This window comes from Opisthocomus hoazin, chromosome 6 (genome assembly GCF_030867145.1).
Source record: "Opisthocomus hoazin isolate bOpiHoa1 chromosome 6, bOpiHoa1.hap1, whole genome shotgun sequence".
NCBI lineage: Eukaryota > Metazoa > Chordata > Aves > Opisthocomiformes > Opisthocomidae > Opisthocomus > Opisthocomus hoazin.
In genome coordinates this window covers 63,658,071-63,674,011 of record NC_134419.1, presented here as the reverse complement: position 1 = coordinate 63,674,011, position 15,941 = coordinate 63,658,071, and the positions used below count along the sequence as shown (strand labels likewise).

At 39.8% G+C, this 15,941-nt stretch overlaps 1 protein-coding gene across 1 annotated transcript in view; it reads left to right on the top strand.

Moving 5' to 3' along the window:
• Positions 1-5,876: 5,876 nt before the first annotated feature.
• The window catches only part of ADGRA1 (adhesion G protein-coupled receptor A1), a 294,207-nt gene continuing 284,142 nt past the window's right edge, over positions 5,877-15,941 (top strand). Inside the window, exon 1 of the mRNA XM_075423515.1 lies at positions 5,877-6,114. Within this exon, the coding sequence (XP_075279630.1) occupies positions 5,894-6,114 (221 nt within the window). The 5' untranslated portion in view covers positions 5,877-5,893. The remainder of the gene's footprint in view (positions 6,115-15,941) is intronic.

Sequence of the window (15,941 nt, the reverse complement as noted above, 5' to 3'; positions counted from 1 at the left end):
CAGCGAAAGAAAAAGAGGGAACAGATACAATCTGCAGCAAAGGAAATTATTTTGAGTGCTAAGGGAAAAAAATTTCTTTGCAGCAAGGATGGTCAAGCACTGGAGTGGGGCCCAGAGGCTATGAAATCCCCAGTAGTGTAGCGATTCAAAATGCCACTGGACAAGCCCTGAGCAACCAAATGTACTTTAAAATCTGGCACTGTTTTAACTGTGGACTTGGACCAGGTGATGTCCAGAGCTCCCTTCTGACATAAATCATTCTGGCATTCTCTGACTGTGCTTCAAACCCAAGCACCATTAACAACTACTATAAAGTGTACTTAAAGACCATTAATGAAGTTGCACAAATTGGTGTTGCTTTTGCTATTTATGTCTATGACCACTGTCATCTTCCTGACCTTAGAATATCCACTTACCATTTCATGTCTCTTCTGCAATGAAGACATACCTAAGCTGCCAACTCTTGAAGTACAGAGGGGTGTATTAAGAGATCTTCACAATTCAGGGAGATGCAGAAAAGACTCATTTGACCTTATTTATGCAGGGAGAAGACAGAGAGAAAAAGCACTCTTGTATGACAGCAAAATAAAGTTTGAAATGGCTTTCCACCTGAAAACCAGACAGTTTTCAGGGTGCTATTTTTTTTCTGTGGTTTTTTCCTCCCTTTTTCTCTGATACAAGGCATGCTGGTAACTCACTCGGAATTCTCATCTTTTAGGAATGAAAAACACTGGGAAGCACTGGCATGTGTACATCAACATCCAGAAATATGTCCTCCCAGTCCATCTTAAAACCACGTGTGAGAGAAAGAGGGTGGCTTTCCCAAAAGCCCTGCATTCCTGCAGGAATAGATGTCTGGGTCTCTGGGACAGAAGGCAGCTGCCATCCCCTCTGTACTTTCTGCCTTGCCTTCCGTAGGACAGCATTTCAATTTTCGGTGCTGTTTTGCAGTATTAACCTTACTCCATCTGAGACCTCAGAAGGTACAAAGTTAAAAAAAAGCTGCTTCTCCTTTGGCTGACCATGCAAAAGTGCTGTTCTTCCGCTACTGTGCAAGTAAATAAAACAGCATGAAAAGAGGAAGGCTAGAATGTTAAAAAATATGTGCCATTAATAGCATTTTGGAACAATTTCAATCTGTTCTCTGAGGCAGTTGAGGGACTTCATAACAGTTGGAGTTGCATTTGGTGGCCATTAGAAATTTACACTGACATATACTCCCATCTCCCATATAGGTATGAATTTTATTTTGGGGGGAGGATTTTATATTATTTGGCAATAACTCTGAGGTGTTCATTGGAAAAAACTTGGCTCAGCTTTGAGAAATGGCTAACACTAGCACTTTTCTCCAAATACTATTTATTTATTTCACTGTTGATAATTTTGTGATAATTATTCTACTCCCCACTGATAGCTTATCATTATTTGTGTATAAGTTCAGAGCTACGTTCTTAGATTCTAACAGAATTTTTCATTGGTGTCTGCTCTGCCGCAGAACAAATAAAGCCATTTTTTTTTTCACAAGAGGTCTCTGACTTCAAGGACCTCCTCATTTTAATGAGAAGTTCAATGCATCTTTTTCGGAAACTTGTCACCCTGCAAGGACAGAAGTGTCAAAACCATTTTAATTTCAGATAGAATACTGTATTTATAACTGTAAATATGATGCAAAATATAAGTGGAGGGAAAACAACGCAATGATGTTTGAGGGCTTCTTAGATTATGTTTTCTTATCATAAAAACAATACAGAGGTGTTTCTTGTCGTGCTAATGCAGAACAGCAGAAATGGAAATCCTGTTTTGTCAGTTCTTTCTAACACAGCATTGTTCCCCTGGTACACGATTCCCTGCTCTGATTACTCCAGTTCTGAATGACTCAGTTTCCGCATTTCCTTAAAAGATTACTCAGTTTGTGAAATAGGTTCAGGACGTTTTGCTGAGAGTCTGTTTCCGCACTCCGTTTTATCCAATTATTTGTAGTGATTGGTAACAATTCTGAACAATCTTGCTTTTATTGTTTTATTATCTTTATTTTGAAATCCTCAGCGGCATAAATGAGCTCTTTACGGAAAAGAACTATCCTACCTCTAATACTGCTGCACTAGTGCACTATGTGTGAAGCTAAAAATCACTGGGTCCTTTCTAAGTGAATGTTTTCCTGCATGCTTTTCTGCTTTTTTCCTCTATCGCCTTTCAAATAATGTCTTTTCACAGAATTCCAAGTATCCCAGTGGAAACCTGCTCTGGATTGTTTTTCTCCCTGTTACTTTACCTATACTTTTTCTAGGCCAAATCTCTTCTAGGCTTATTTTTTCAGTCATTTCATTGCAAAGGCTTACAGACATAACATGGTGCTGTGCTGATGTGACGAGTAGCATGAGATACAGAGCCATGACGGGATTTCAGCGTTGGGATACCAAGGCGCTGGAGGAAATGGGGTGAATGATTCATTGTTTCACTACTGTCAACAAAGGGTCAATATTCAAGGAATTAGAGGGCTGACGGAGTGCCAACTTCTGGATATGAAATAAAACAAAAGCCCCGATGGTTTGTGGTTATTAAAGTTTCCATGGCTCTCTTCCAGTACTAACATACAATTCTGAAATCCTGACAAAATTCAAATTGACTTATTTACATTCTGCCTCCCCATATTTCCTATTATTGTATAACACATGCTCATTACTTAATTGCTGTGTAATGTCCTGTGATGCTAAGCAGGTGTTGCTGGTGTTTTGTGCTTGGGGACATGATCTAAATGTAATGTAAACCTGTAGTTTAATCAGTCACCTGTTTCTCTAACTTCTGATTCCTTTTTATATTGTTGATCTTCATTCAGGGTAGTATCATTTTAGAACCACCTTCCTGAATTTATTTATCTTCCTTTTCAACATTTACACACTCAGCCACTGGGCAAAATTTCCCTCTCAAATACTGTTGTAAGGCCACAGTGTATGCATACACAAACAGACCTACTAAAAATCCTTAAGACTTCCAATGCACAGAAATAAAAATACAATGAAAATAGCCACATATAGTCATTTTCTTACCTCCCTGATCCAAGAAAATTGATCCTTCACTTCTACAATTTAATCAAATAACTAAACCAGGAATTTAACTGTAAAAAAATTATTAACATTAGAAAATATTTCATGTTTCAAGTGAGTCTCTGGTCATGCTTCTGTCTGCCAGGAAGTTTGTCTAAGTGATTCTTAAGTTCTCCAGGCTGGCTCTGTGGGCAAAAGGAAACCAACACACATCATATTCTGGTTGCTGACCAAACCAAGAGAGAAAACGGTTAATGCTATCTTAAAGTGTGTTCCTTCTAATATATGTGTGAAATAACTTTGGGCTAGTTTTAAAAAGATTTAACAGAAATTCAAGAGTCCAATGTCAACTATAAATTAAAGAATCCTCACTCAGTTCTATTTAACAGCAGAGACACCAAAATTCTCCAAGTAGCTTTAACTTTAATATACATTATAAAGTCATAATTCTCTTTTTGCACACACCAAAACCCAGCTAAGGAGCTCACACCCTACCGTATGCTATCTGCTGTGTAAGTGTCCAAAGGCACCCAAGCTGTAGGCACACCGTTTGTCTAAAACTGGCAGTTCTGGAACCCAAACATAGTGCAATGTTGGCTGCTTTTCAAGTTGCAGTGCCATAACTTTTTTTCTTCCTATCTATCTTACAAGGGATTCTGGGGTTATATCTCCTTCCCAAGTCAGTTGTTTGCATATCTTGAGCAGGTTGAAGTTGCATCTTCCAAAATCTGGGAAAATGGTTAGCTACTGCCAGCATTAAATGTTCTGCTGTGCTGGCTGGTGACAACTGAAGCAGAACCAAGATCTGTACATGCTCAGGTCGTTTTTTTCCATTGGATCTGTTTAGGCTGTGAGATCTCAGGACAGGAACCATCATCTGTGCTTCTAAATCACCATAAAAATTTGACTTACTTCATATTTGAAGATGACAGTGATGGAGGGGGAAGATGACAGAAATTTTTGTTTCTTTCTTTGTACTAAAGCAAGAAGAAAAAAAAGAATCAAAGGATCAGATACATTGTGGAGAGGAAGATTCCTTTGTTTTTCACCTCTAATGTTACAAATAACTCCTTTTCTACCTTTACTGTAGGATTTGATAGATGGCTTCAATGTGACTGTAAACCTTCTTGTTCCTTAATAAAGCAGTATTTAAAAAAAAAAACTTTCAGGATCAGTGAGTTGGAAAAAAATTTTAAATTCTGCTAGCATGTGTTTAGGGCTGAGTTTGACTGGAAAACTCCATTCTTTCTCAGCAAGGTTAACACTGAACGAAATCCACATTATGTCTCAATAAATGTGTAAACTCCACTCATGCTTTCAAAAACAGTATGGATGAGACAGAATTTTTGAAAGCTAAGAAAGCATTTGCGAATGTAAATGCTACTAGAGTCTCTTTATCATAAATACAACCATTACAACATTGAGTGGTCTCCTGTAACACAGTCCATTTGCTGTCTGCCAGTAAGCCTTACATGGCTTTGCTTTGGAAAATAAAAGAACAGACGTTGTAATAGTTATGATTCTTGAAATCAACAACTGTGCAGAAAAAGATTGTTCCTGAGAAAGTTCCTATTAGCCTGAAATTTCACAAGGGCACTAACCCTTCTATCACTTTATTAATAAACTTAATGCCTAAAGGCTCCCTTTAGATATTAGAACACAGCGATAACAGGCATTGTAAATGTGCAAGACAAATCTTCCCTAAGGGACTATAATACAATATTGTTTTAAAAAAAACTAGTAATTTCTTAAAATAGCTTTACAGCCATGGCAGGCTATTACTAATTTTGGCCTAGATCCTGCTATGAACTGTGTTGTGACTCTCCTTTGAGTAAGAGAAGGCAAGGAACACACTCTTTTTGTAGAAGCCCATTAAAAACCGAAGTCCCTGTTACAAATTGGATTTATTTTGTTCGCTTTCAGCAAAAAAAATCAGGGTAGGTTGCAGCTGATGCTGAAAATCTACGCTAAGAGTTACTGATTGTGTCACAAAATACTACTGATAATGCCCCAAAGCCTCAGAGTGCCACGGACAACACGCAAATGCAAATCCTTTCTTTGAAAGAGATCTGCTCGTTGACAGGGATGGTGAAGCAGTCTTTGATTAACGATTAAACCTTCGATTTAGGTGAGGTTCGCAGCATTCGCTGAGGTGTCTGAAGCCACTCAACGGCACCGACCCTCCCCGATGGCAGCGGCTGGTCTGCGCAGAGCTGACTGGAGGACTGTCCCGTCTCTTGGTCTACACCAGGCCCTTTGCCGCGACCTGAAACTCCTTTCCCGCCACCAGAGGTGCGAACAGCACCTCGCACACGCGTTTCTCAGGAGCGGTGCCCACAGACGGCTGTTTTCACAGCCAGATCCCCAACCCGCACCGTTTTTCCAGCTCCTGATTCTCCAACTTGTGCCGGCCGCGCCCGCTCCGCTGCGCAGCTCGTCCTTGGCTCCTCCGCCTTCCCCCCCCAGTGACCGGACACCCAACGCGGGCTGAAGGCCCCGCGGTTCAGCGCAGGGAGCTCCCCGGCGGGGCCGTGCCCGGTGAGCGGCGGGCGGCGGGCGGCGGGCGGCGGCTGGAGGAGGGGGCCCTGCTGCGCGCCGCGGGGTCCGCCCAGCGCCGCGGCTGCACGGGCTGCGGCAGGAAAGGAGCGGCGGCTCCTCGGAGAGGGAGGAGGAGGAGGAGGAGGAGGAGGAAGGGGGTGGGGGGGTCCCTCCGAGCGGAGCCGGCCGCAGCGAGAGGCGCGGCTGAGGCGGGGCGCGGTGGGCGTGGAGGGGGCCGCGGCGCGGCGGGGCGCGTGCCATGCGCGGCGCGGCGCGGCGCGGCGGCGGGGCGGCTCGGTGGCTGGCTCAGCATGCGCGGGCTGTGCCGCCGCCTCTGCCTGCTGGCCGCCGTGCTGGGGCTGTGCGGGGGCAGCAGGAACTGCCCCGACCTCATCGTGGACCGCTGCCTCTGCGCCGCCGAGCGCGCCAAGGGGCCCGGCCGCCCGGCCCTCCGCATCAAAGTGGTCTGCAGCGGCGGCGACTTGGTGGAAACTTTGCAGCCCGCCGTGCTGCCCAACCGCACCGTGTCCCTGTGAGTACGGCCTGCGGGGCACCTGGCGGCGGCCGCCCCGGGGCTCCCCCGCGGGGTGCCCCAAAGTGGGGGGGGGGGGACGGGACGGGGACGCGCACCCCTGGGCGCGGGGGGACCCCTCGGGGCGGCCGTTGCCGCGGGAGCCGGCAGACCCGCTCCGCGCAGATTATAACCCTTGCCCCGCTTTCAAAAAGTATGTGAGAGCTGGGGGTTTTGGGGGTTTGTTTTTTTTTTCTGTTGTTCCCAGTTTGGAAACTCGTGCTGGCGTTTTGGTCGAGCTGGAGAAGCTGGGCTGGCCTCTGATGTGAATTGCATGCTGCTGTGTCTGGTGGTTTGGGGAATGTCAGACCTGATGGACCGGTGGACCTTCCCGCCGGCGACGGGACGGGCTCAGGCTATCCGGGCAATAAATGGAGGGTGTCGGTAACAGCAAACTGCCTGCTGGGGTTTTGTGGGATTAACTGGTTTTCCCCTTCTCTCTTGTCTCCTCTAAATAAAGTTTGGAATTTGATGTCTCCCTCTTTAACAAGAGTTTGTGTCCAACCCTTGAAACGACCAGATCTCCAGTGTTGTTCAGAGTTGTCTGGTAATTGCAAATGACTCACAGTTTGGTCTTTTGCCTTTTTTTTCTCCCCAAGTAACTTGGAAATAGGTTATGATGTTTTGTTGCCTGTTGCAAGTAGCTAAACTTGAATAAATGGCATGTATTGTAAGTAAACTAGCAGGACTTTCTGCAACTGTATCATGAAGCATAGGGGGAAGTAATGTCCCTGTAATGGACCCAAGCGGTAACAGCTCGCAGTAATAGCTCGGTGACATTTACTCTTTAGATCATGCACGTATCCACAGATCTACTGTTGGATTTAGTTCTGTTGACAATTCCTGCTGTGAACATCTCCACTGTTCACTGCGTTTTCTTTGAAGTCAACGCTTCCAGGAGACAACTGGTAAAGACAGTAATTTATAACATCTGGGGAGCCTGTGCTTGTAAACGTTCAGAGGTGCTGTGTATGCTTCAGTTCAGTTTTAGCTATAGCTGTTGAGTGACTTGGTGCTGACTAGCTGTCCACTGAATATTCATTTGGGAAACTTTTACTTGTTAGTATGCAAGATACAGTAACTACACTTTCTGCTAAATTTTAGTAGGCTTGTTTAGAATAAAATTATTACATCAACATAAGTTTTGACCTAGGTGATAAATTCACTTCTACTATTGTAGTTTATATAACTGGCTATATAGTTATAGATTGTACTCCCCAAAAAGTATAAAATGTTGACATCTAGGGCAGGCAGAAACTATTTTTTTCCTTTCGTTAAAGATCTGGAGAAACTCCCATGCTCAGAATGTTTGCAAGGGTTTTGCTTCTTAAACATTGATTTGCGGAGTCTTGCTGAGATTTTTTTTTTTAAGCAACTTTCCATTTCACGAGGTAAGTACTGAATCCAGCTGACCATAAGATCAACAGACGTATGTATTCACTGTAATGAAAAGAAATTGAATTGGAAACAGAAGTGAGAAAAGATGAACGGGTGAGGTGGTGCGTTTGAAGTGGTAGGTGGAGAGTGTTTGCTCACTTCTACATATGATTTAAGGCACCAGTAGCAAGCTTGATACTACCACCTTAAACATGTGCATTGCAGGTAACACTTGCTCATACTCATTAGAAAGATACCGTGTTAGTTTTTTTTAACTTAATTACAAATAGCCATTGACCTGGGAGCCGATTAGCTGTCCTTAGTTGATATAAAAACTGTTGTTTTTTGTTGTATTTCTGTGGACAAGTACAGTACCAAGTATCACCTAAACTTTTCCCTTTCTTCTCAGTCCGTCTTGAGTCTCTTTTTTTTTTTTTCCTCCTCAATAAGAAAATTTAAGGCTAAATCTTGAAGGTAAAAAGCAAAAAAGACCTTAAAATCTGTGTTAGGGACATTATAGTTTTCAGTAGCTGGAACATACAGATGACAATTTGAATGTGTCAAAGATTTTCCAGGAGAAACTGTTTTTGATGAATTAAATTACACTTGTGAGATTTGGCCAGCTGCAGAAAATAATGATAAAAAGCTCAAGCACTGGTGCGCTTACATTTGTTTTTGTAGCTGCATGGAAGACTTGGGCAAAAGAGAATATTCTAGTAGACGCTGCCTGCTTCCGTTCAGTTTTATGGGCCCGCAGAGAGAAAGAGAGCGTTAACATGTGGAACGTAACCTTTTGGATTGCTTTAACAACTAAGAAATATAGAGGTGAATAAAGGAATGCATGTTCAGATGCAGTAACACTGTAATGAAACAAGTAATAATTTGGGGTTTTTTTGGGCAGATTAAGTAATCTGCTCATATATATGTGTGTGTATATATATATATATAGGTTTATTATATAGGGATGCTGCTTCCCTAGTGCAATTTTCTTTTGGAAGGGAAGATCGAAGCCAAACTCTTTTAACTGTTCTGCAAAGATGACAGAGGAATTACCTGTGCTGTATCTCTTACGCCATGAGGAGATGAAGCTGTGGATATGTAACACTTCATTTTACATGCTAGGTAATGTTGCTTATGAGCAAGTTTAAGAAGTTAATGATTTTAGTTTAATGTTTTTTTCACCATGAACCTTGACTGAGTTTGATGATTTAGGTTCTTCATGGCATATATGTATGAAAGTATCGCTACTGAAAATACTTCTGACACAGTCATGCACCATGACTACAAACTACCGTGAAGTCACTGAAGAAATGCTAATTCTTGACAGGCTTGGACCAATTCTTTCCAGCTTATGAGGTGGGGAAGTTTGCGTAGTTTCTTTGAAATCATATGAACACTAGAGCTATTCAGTACTGTCTGAATGCTTCTGATAATAAACAAACTAGAAATAAAATCAAAATATAAGCTGATAAAGCAACTATCCCCTCCTCATTATATTAAAAAACAAAACCCACAAAAGAGACTTGTTCTGGACTCTGTTTCACTGTCTTTATTTAGTATTTTACTGCTTTGGAAATGGGTTTCAGGTACTTGATGTGGATCAAAAGAAAAAAAACTTAACTGTAGCTTCACAAATTATTTGCATATATCTTGTTAAAAGAAATTCTAGCCCTTACTGCTTTGCAACATGTATTTCTGTGCCTTTTGTGTTGGGGCAGAGGTGGGGTAAGGGAGTTACTCTTTTTTTCCATGAAGAATGCAGCTACTGAATCACTAATTTATGGGATCCACTGTCCCCACTTTCCTCTCAGTAGCTGTGGAAGTGTAGACTCAACAAGGACGAGTCATATCCCTTCAGGATAATATAGTTTTCTGCATTTAGACTTTATGGCTGAATACTTGGGAATAATTATATTGAATCAATATTTTGCATTTTTTTTTCAGTCGTGATTGGATTGTTGAAGTGTAACTCTGGAGAAGAAGATTATTTGCAATTTTCTTTCTCTTCTATGCTAACAGAAATTTTACTTGTTAAACTTTTGACTGGATTGCTGAAATTTGGGCTATATGGAATATGACAGTAAAAATTGTGATGTCGCTTTTTGCAATGCAGAATTCCTACAATTTGAAATTTCAGGAATTAGCAGACTAGATTATCTTCTGAGTTATTCCATGTAAACTGGACAGCAGATTGGTAGATTACTTATGTTCTGTGCTGCTTCTTTTTTTTTTTTTCTTTTTTTTTTCCTGTCAAGTGGTGTTAAAAAGTTTGTCTTTTTGTCTTAGGAGTTCTCAGTTCAATACATGTCTTGATATCACTGGGCAGAATATACTTTGAAGTTACAAATGCCATCAGTTTCTGATAGTAGCATCACTACTTTTTTTTTCCCTCCCTCAATTCAAAAGGAAGTCAAACATTTATAGTGAAGACAGTTATTTTTACAAATTTTACCTGCCTATGGAAATCTGCTGTTTTAACATTCGTAGCAGAAATTATGAAAATTTAAGGTAGTGTATAACTCGTAGCAATTCCATATCATATAGGACTCTTCATATTTTTTGAATGTGTGCCTTTCTTCTGACTTTGAATTGGAGATTGTCTCAAATTCCTCAGATTCTCAATTTCAGAGGGGCCACGTGACTCCAGTGGTAATCCTTAGCCATAATACGTATGTAGGGGTTTTCGTCTTCAAAGCACTTTACAAACATTAAGTAGTCTTCTGAAAGCAGCATTGCTGTGCTTTTCTCTGTCCCAAAATTAGTTTTACGTCACATTCATTTGTCATATCTGCTGGAATTTATTCAAAGTTTACTTTAATATGTATTTAATACTGTATTTGTTTCCTGTCCAGTCTTGTCTTTTACGCTCCTATATTCAGTTTAGGATATGTCAATATGGTTCATTTAATATAAGCATTTTCCTGTTAAAATAGATCACAAAACTGTTCTTTATGTCCCAAAGAGCTTAATCTAGCCAAAGCAAACAAAACAAGAATAGAGGAAAGGACCAATAAAAAATGTTATTAAGTAGTTTTATTCCCCCATCTTAAAACTCACATCTTTTTCTTTATTGGTATGTGATCTCACGTAGCATTGCTAATTTGTAAGTAACAATGTTATTAAAGAAAGTAGGCTAATTGTCATTACAAAAGTTTTCACAAACATTTTCACCTTGGTTAGCTTCCTGTCCTCACTCAAAGTGGCAGAAAAAAAAAAGACAGACAGGCTTCCTGCTCCATTATTTATGTGTGTATAATATTTATACATGCTTTCTCCAAAACTCTTTAAAACAAAAAAAGAAAAAGCCAGTTTATTGCTGTGAGAGAAACTCCTACTTGAAGCAAACTGACATAAAATACACGTAAGACTTGGAAGGTCTGGAACAGGTGGTTGGGGAGAGAAAAATAGAGAAGAGAAAAACACTAGAGATGAAGAGTTTTTAGATGTGAAGTCTAATTTTCCTTGATATTTCATGGTATAGATTCAGCTAGAGTGGCCATGAAATACCGTAATATAAAATACTTTACTGTTATTTCTATATTCAGGCCTACACCTGAATTCTCTTGTCTACTTGTAAATACCACAAAGTACTATGATCACTTTTGATGAAACCGATACATTGGCATTAGTGGAAATTTTAACACAGGAGGACGGTGGAAAAATTCTGCTAAGACAAATAGGACTGTCTCTGCAAATAGTGTCAAAAATACAATAACGGCTGCTTTAATAGGGAACACATTAACTTTTTAAAGTTACACAATTCATACTGAGATTTTTTTCCCTATTTATCCTTACTAATCTGTGAATGTCATAATGTGAAACAGTACCATGTATCCTCCTGGTGCTTCTAAGTTCTCCATGTAACTTTCTTTGAGTAAAGCAGTTTGTGTAAGAGAATAGGATGAGAATTTTTGGAAATAGATAAAATTATGTTACAGTATTGAACAGTTCATTAATTTGTTAGTTTTATGTAGAAACCATGTTCTTGTTTTGCTGCATACTGGGAAATTTGCAGTGTTGCGATCTTATACTTAGTTTCGTTCCAGAGGTAAAAGCAGACTGATGAGGACAGTAATGCATGTGGGATGGGAGTTTTATCATGTAAGTGTGTGTCTGATACCTGTTGACAAGTCCTAAATGAACTTGAGGTTTTACGTTATGGTGTAATTCATTAGTTGGTTAGCTACTGACCTTGTTTGCCTTAAGCAAGAGGGGATTTAGTGTACGTCATTGGCTCCTTTTATTTTTTGTTTTTTTGTTTTTTTTTTTTTTGTAGTTGGCCTAATATTCATAAAGCCTATTTAATTTTAACAACTGGAAGATACATGCAACAGAAATTTGTTTCTGAAGTGTAGGTATTCTGTGTTGCAGTGAGGTAGTGGCCAAGGAGAAGGTGATTTATGTGTGTGGAGTTTCCCTTTATAGGAAGCTGCATCAGTTTCTGCCCCTTGAGACCAAAGTACTGTTTTGGGGGTTTTTTTGAAAGAATACTGAAACGTTTTCTCAAAATACATTTTTCTTTCCTTATCCCCTTCTAAAATGTCCTGACAGCATTATAAGATGTGAGGTGAGGTGAAGAGGGGATAGTGATGGAGTGGTGGACAGAGGTGAAGAAGGGGAAAGGACTTTCTTTTAACCGGTCTGAATAGCCACAAGCAAAGGATCTGAAGAATGTTGTTAGAATGAAGCTCTAAAAGTTTAATATTATGTACATTCTCATTTTTCTGCATCTTCAGATGTTTAAAATAAAAAATCTTATTTAATTGTCTGATGCTGTACAGCAACAGGGTCATGTTAACCCTGGTGAATCTGAAAGTCCGTTTATTCCTTTGCCATTAACACAGACTCGGAAACATTTGGGGCAGAAATAGCCAGAGTAATACTGCTTTCTTTTGCAAAGTTGCTCGGTACTTGGGACCCTCTGTCATCGCAGATTTTGCAGCTGCTGGATCCCACCATGTTCCAGATAATCCATCCCTACTTTCCTCAATGCTGTCTTTTGTCCTGTTTTTATAATACAGAGCTAGCATAAATCTGGAAGTTAAAGGGCAGAGTATCTTTACCAAGGCCGAGGTTCTGCTCTTACAGCCAGTAGGAAACATACGTTCTTATATATGAAGCTTACACACTTCCTTTGTGCGCATCTGAGAGTCAGAGCTTTGTGCCAGCTTAGTTTTCACTACTTAATAATATTTGTGTGTGTTTTCAAGAAGCACTATTTATGGTATTTCACTTAGATTTTTGAAGGAAAAATTGTCATTGAAAAATTAAAACGTTGGGTATCTGCTTCTCTAATCAACTATGATTAACTTTGATCAAGCACAAGTTTGCTGTCTAGTTCTAGACTTCTCAAATATAGTTTGGCTAAAAACTCTCTATTATTTATAATATTAACATTTTTTTTCCATCTACTTGGCAATTACGTAATACAGGGAACACACAGTTCAGGCTTGGTTCTTAGTTTTGTGGCAACATGCCATTCTTCACCCTTCTCTTAAAATCAGTTCCAACTGTGTTTTCATGCCTGGGACTGATTTGGGAGTACTCTGAAGGTATGGTTGGTCATATGAAAACTCTGCTTTTGCAGTTTCTATTATAGTCTTACAGACTTGTTGACAGTTTCTCTTCTGTATTTAGTTGGATATATTCTTATCTGAACAGCAAGCAGTATGTCAAATGTATAAACTGTTCTGCCAGTAAAGTAAGCACGTAGTGGTTTATGGGTATTACACTGATAGACCTATAAATCTTTGCAAAAACCTGAGATTTATTCCTACATTGTATAGAATTTAGATTTGCTGATGGCTATGCATAAGTAAGCAAATTCTTATAAACTTGTGTTTTCAGCTTTCCTTTGGTGAGTGGCTGTCTTCTGAAATGGCTATTCATCAAAACTGATGAAGGTATAAAGGTACTGGCATGCGTTTCCAGTATATATACTGTAGGCTTTGTATAACATAAAATGAAGTTTAATGGATTTTCTGTGTTATTAAGGTATCATTATAGTTTTCGAGTAACCTGAGAAGTCGAGGCCACCAAATTCCAAATGATGGACATTTATGATTCTCCTTGTTTATTGAAGAATAACTGTGATTTCTTGCTTCTAGTAGCAATCGATATGATGTCTCCCCATAAATTCCTTCACTTTATATTATGCAATAGACTGTTCCAGAGAGTGAATGTTTTATAGACAAAAGTTTAAACTGGGAGGGTAAAGGTTTTATGTGTACTCTAACTTGAGAAAAGAACAAACTACATCATAGAATAGAAAAGAAAGTTAAAACTAGTAGCAACCAAATCAGACCTGAAAAATTTGGAGAAAAACATAGATTTAATGACAGAATTGAACACTTAACAATGCTATATATTATTAGTTCCCTGGCAACAGTGATTTTGATATCTGCATTAGAAGTTAATGTGCATGGTATCAATTTCTTTGAGAGGGGTGGAAGAAGAGCATAGTGTGTTTGTGAGCAACTTCATTGAAACAGGAAGTTTTATAGAAGTTTCAGAGGAAGTATACTGAAATGTTAGGAAAAAATTCCTCTGATGAAATGTGCTAACAACCTGACGCAACAGGAAACTTACCAGCATTTAAGAGAGAGGAGAAGAAAAACAGAAGTTATTACCAGTTTTGATGAATCAAATTTACCAGTGCTCCTAAGTAACTGAATTTTTACACGTTTATGTATGTCCTATCAGTGGAGTTTTGCATGGTAACAAAAATCCTTGATTCTTTTTATCTTCAATGGGCCGTCCTCTGTACATGGAACCATCTGCCATTATTCCTAAACCTTTTAATTCTACACTGTCCTTTTATTGTTACTCTTATTACTTTTGATACTTCTCTCCATTTTTTCCTTTTTCAATTGCACCGTATTTTTGTTTACTCCTTGCATGTATTATACACTTCTGTTTGTACACTTCTGTTTGCTACAGATGCATTTGAAAAAAAGGGAAAAAAACCTCTCTCCTTCCTCATTTGCTCTGCTCTTGGACCTCTGACGTGTTCCACTCCTCTGCCAGCCTCTGCACGTTCACTGCTGTGTGCTGCTGCCTCTGTTTCCAGCTCATGGTCTCCACCACTTCTTTAGTCTTACGTGACTTTCCAATTTCTGCTCCTTTTCTAAAACCATGCATTACGTCTTCCCTCGTCACCTTTGATCCTTGACTCATTTTATTCTTCTCTTCTGAACTCACTGAGTGGAACCGAAATGAGTGAGGATATGTGTCCTCAGAGAGATCTGAATTAAGTCCTGAAGTTCAGTGGAGCCTGGAATTGGGGCCAGGCAGATGGAGTTGATCCCATTGCACAACTTACAAGAAAAATGTTTGAATCTCTAGCTCTGCCTCCTTATGGAGTTTATCATTAAAACTGCAGCCAGCAGAACAGAGAAGTCTGAATGTGGTTGTGTCAAGAAATAATGTTATATTGACCTGCCAAACAGGTTGCTGATGATCAGAGGGAATAGTCACAATGATCAGATTTATTTTCCATCCCCAGATTTGTGTATTGTTTATAAGGGAAGTGGAAAAGCTTAATTTCCAGTTTTCTCTACACCTTTGTGGCAACATTTAAATAATATTGCAGCCATCGTTCCAAAACTGCAAAATGTGTGTAACGCAAATAAAGATGAAATCTTAATGTGTGCTGTTATTGTCTTTGTAGTTCTTGAGCCAGAAAACTAAACTTTTCAATATGTGGGCAAATCTAAGCTTAAGGCATTGCATTCCTTTCTCCTGTGATATAGCTAGCATTATTAACATTTTAAGTTTATCGTATAGCTCTATCTTAAGTTAGATCAAGTTAGTAAACGGTTCTCAGCTATGGCTGTAGCAGCTGACAAATCCATCCTAATTTTGCAGAAGCCACAATTTTCCATCCATGCTACATATGGGATGCAGGAAGGGAAACACAGTCAAAATGCACAAAGCAAAGCATGCTTTCCATCGGAAGAAAACAATACGTTATTCCCTTGGTAATGAATGGCATCATTATAAGGCTTTTGTGTTGGGCACACATTTTGGGAATCGTGTTGTACCCATGTTTTCATCATTAGACTTATTGACTACTGGAGTCCCTGATGGAGTCATACATCATCTCATCCATAGCTAGGTAATTATCTGTAGAGGGAGAATGATAAAATTTTGTCATATTATGCTTCAGGTAACTCTTCAGTGTACGATCTCATGATTGTTTAAAGGCATTTGGATTACATGGTGCTCAGAAAATGGAGTCAAGCTGTGGGAGCTATACCACCAGATATTCAGGTAGATGCTAAACTTCTGGTGCGTGTGAGAATAATGTCTGTAGTTAGTTTCTTTATGGGGAGTTTTCCCTCCATGTTTGGTAACAATAGGCTCTCAGACAGTTAATCTGCTTTTTCCGTTGGTTGTATCATACAGGAGTT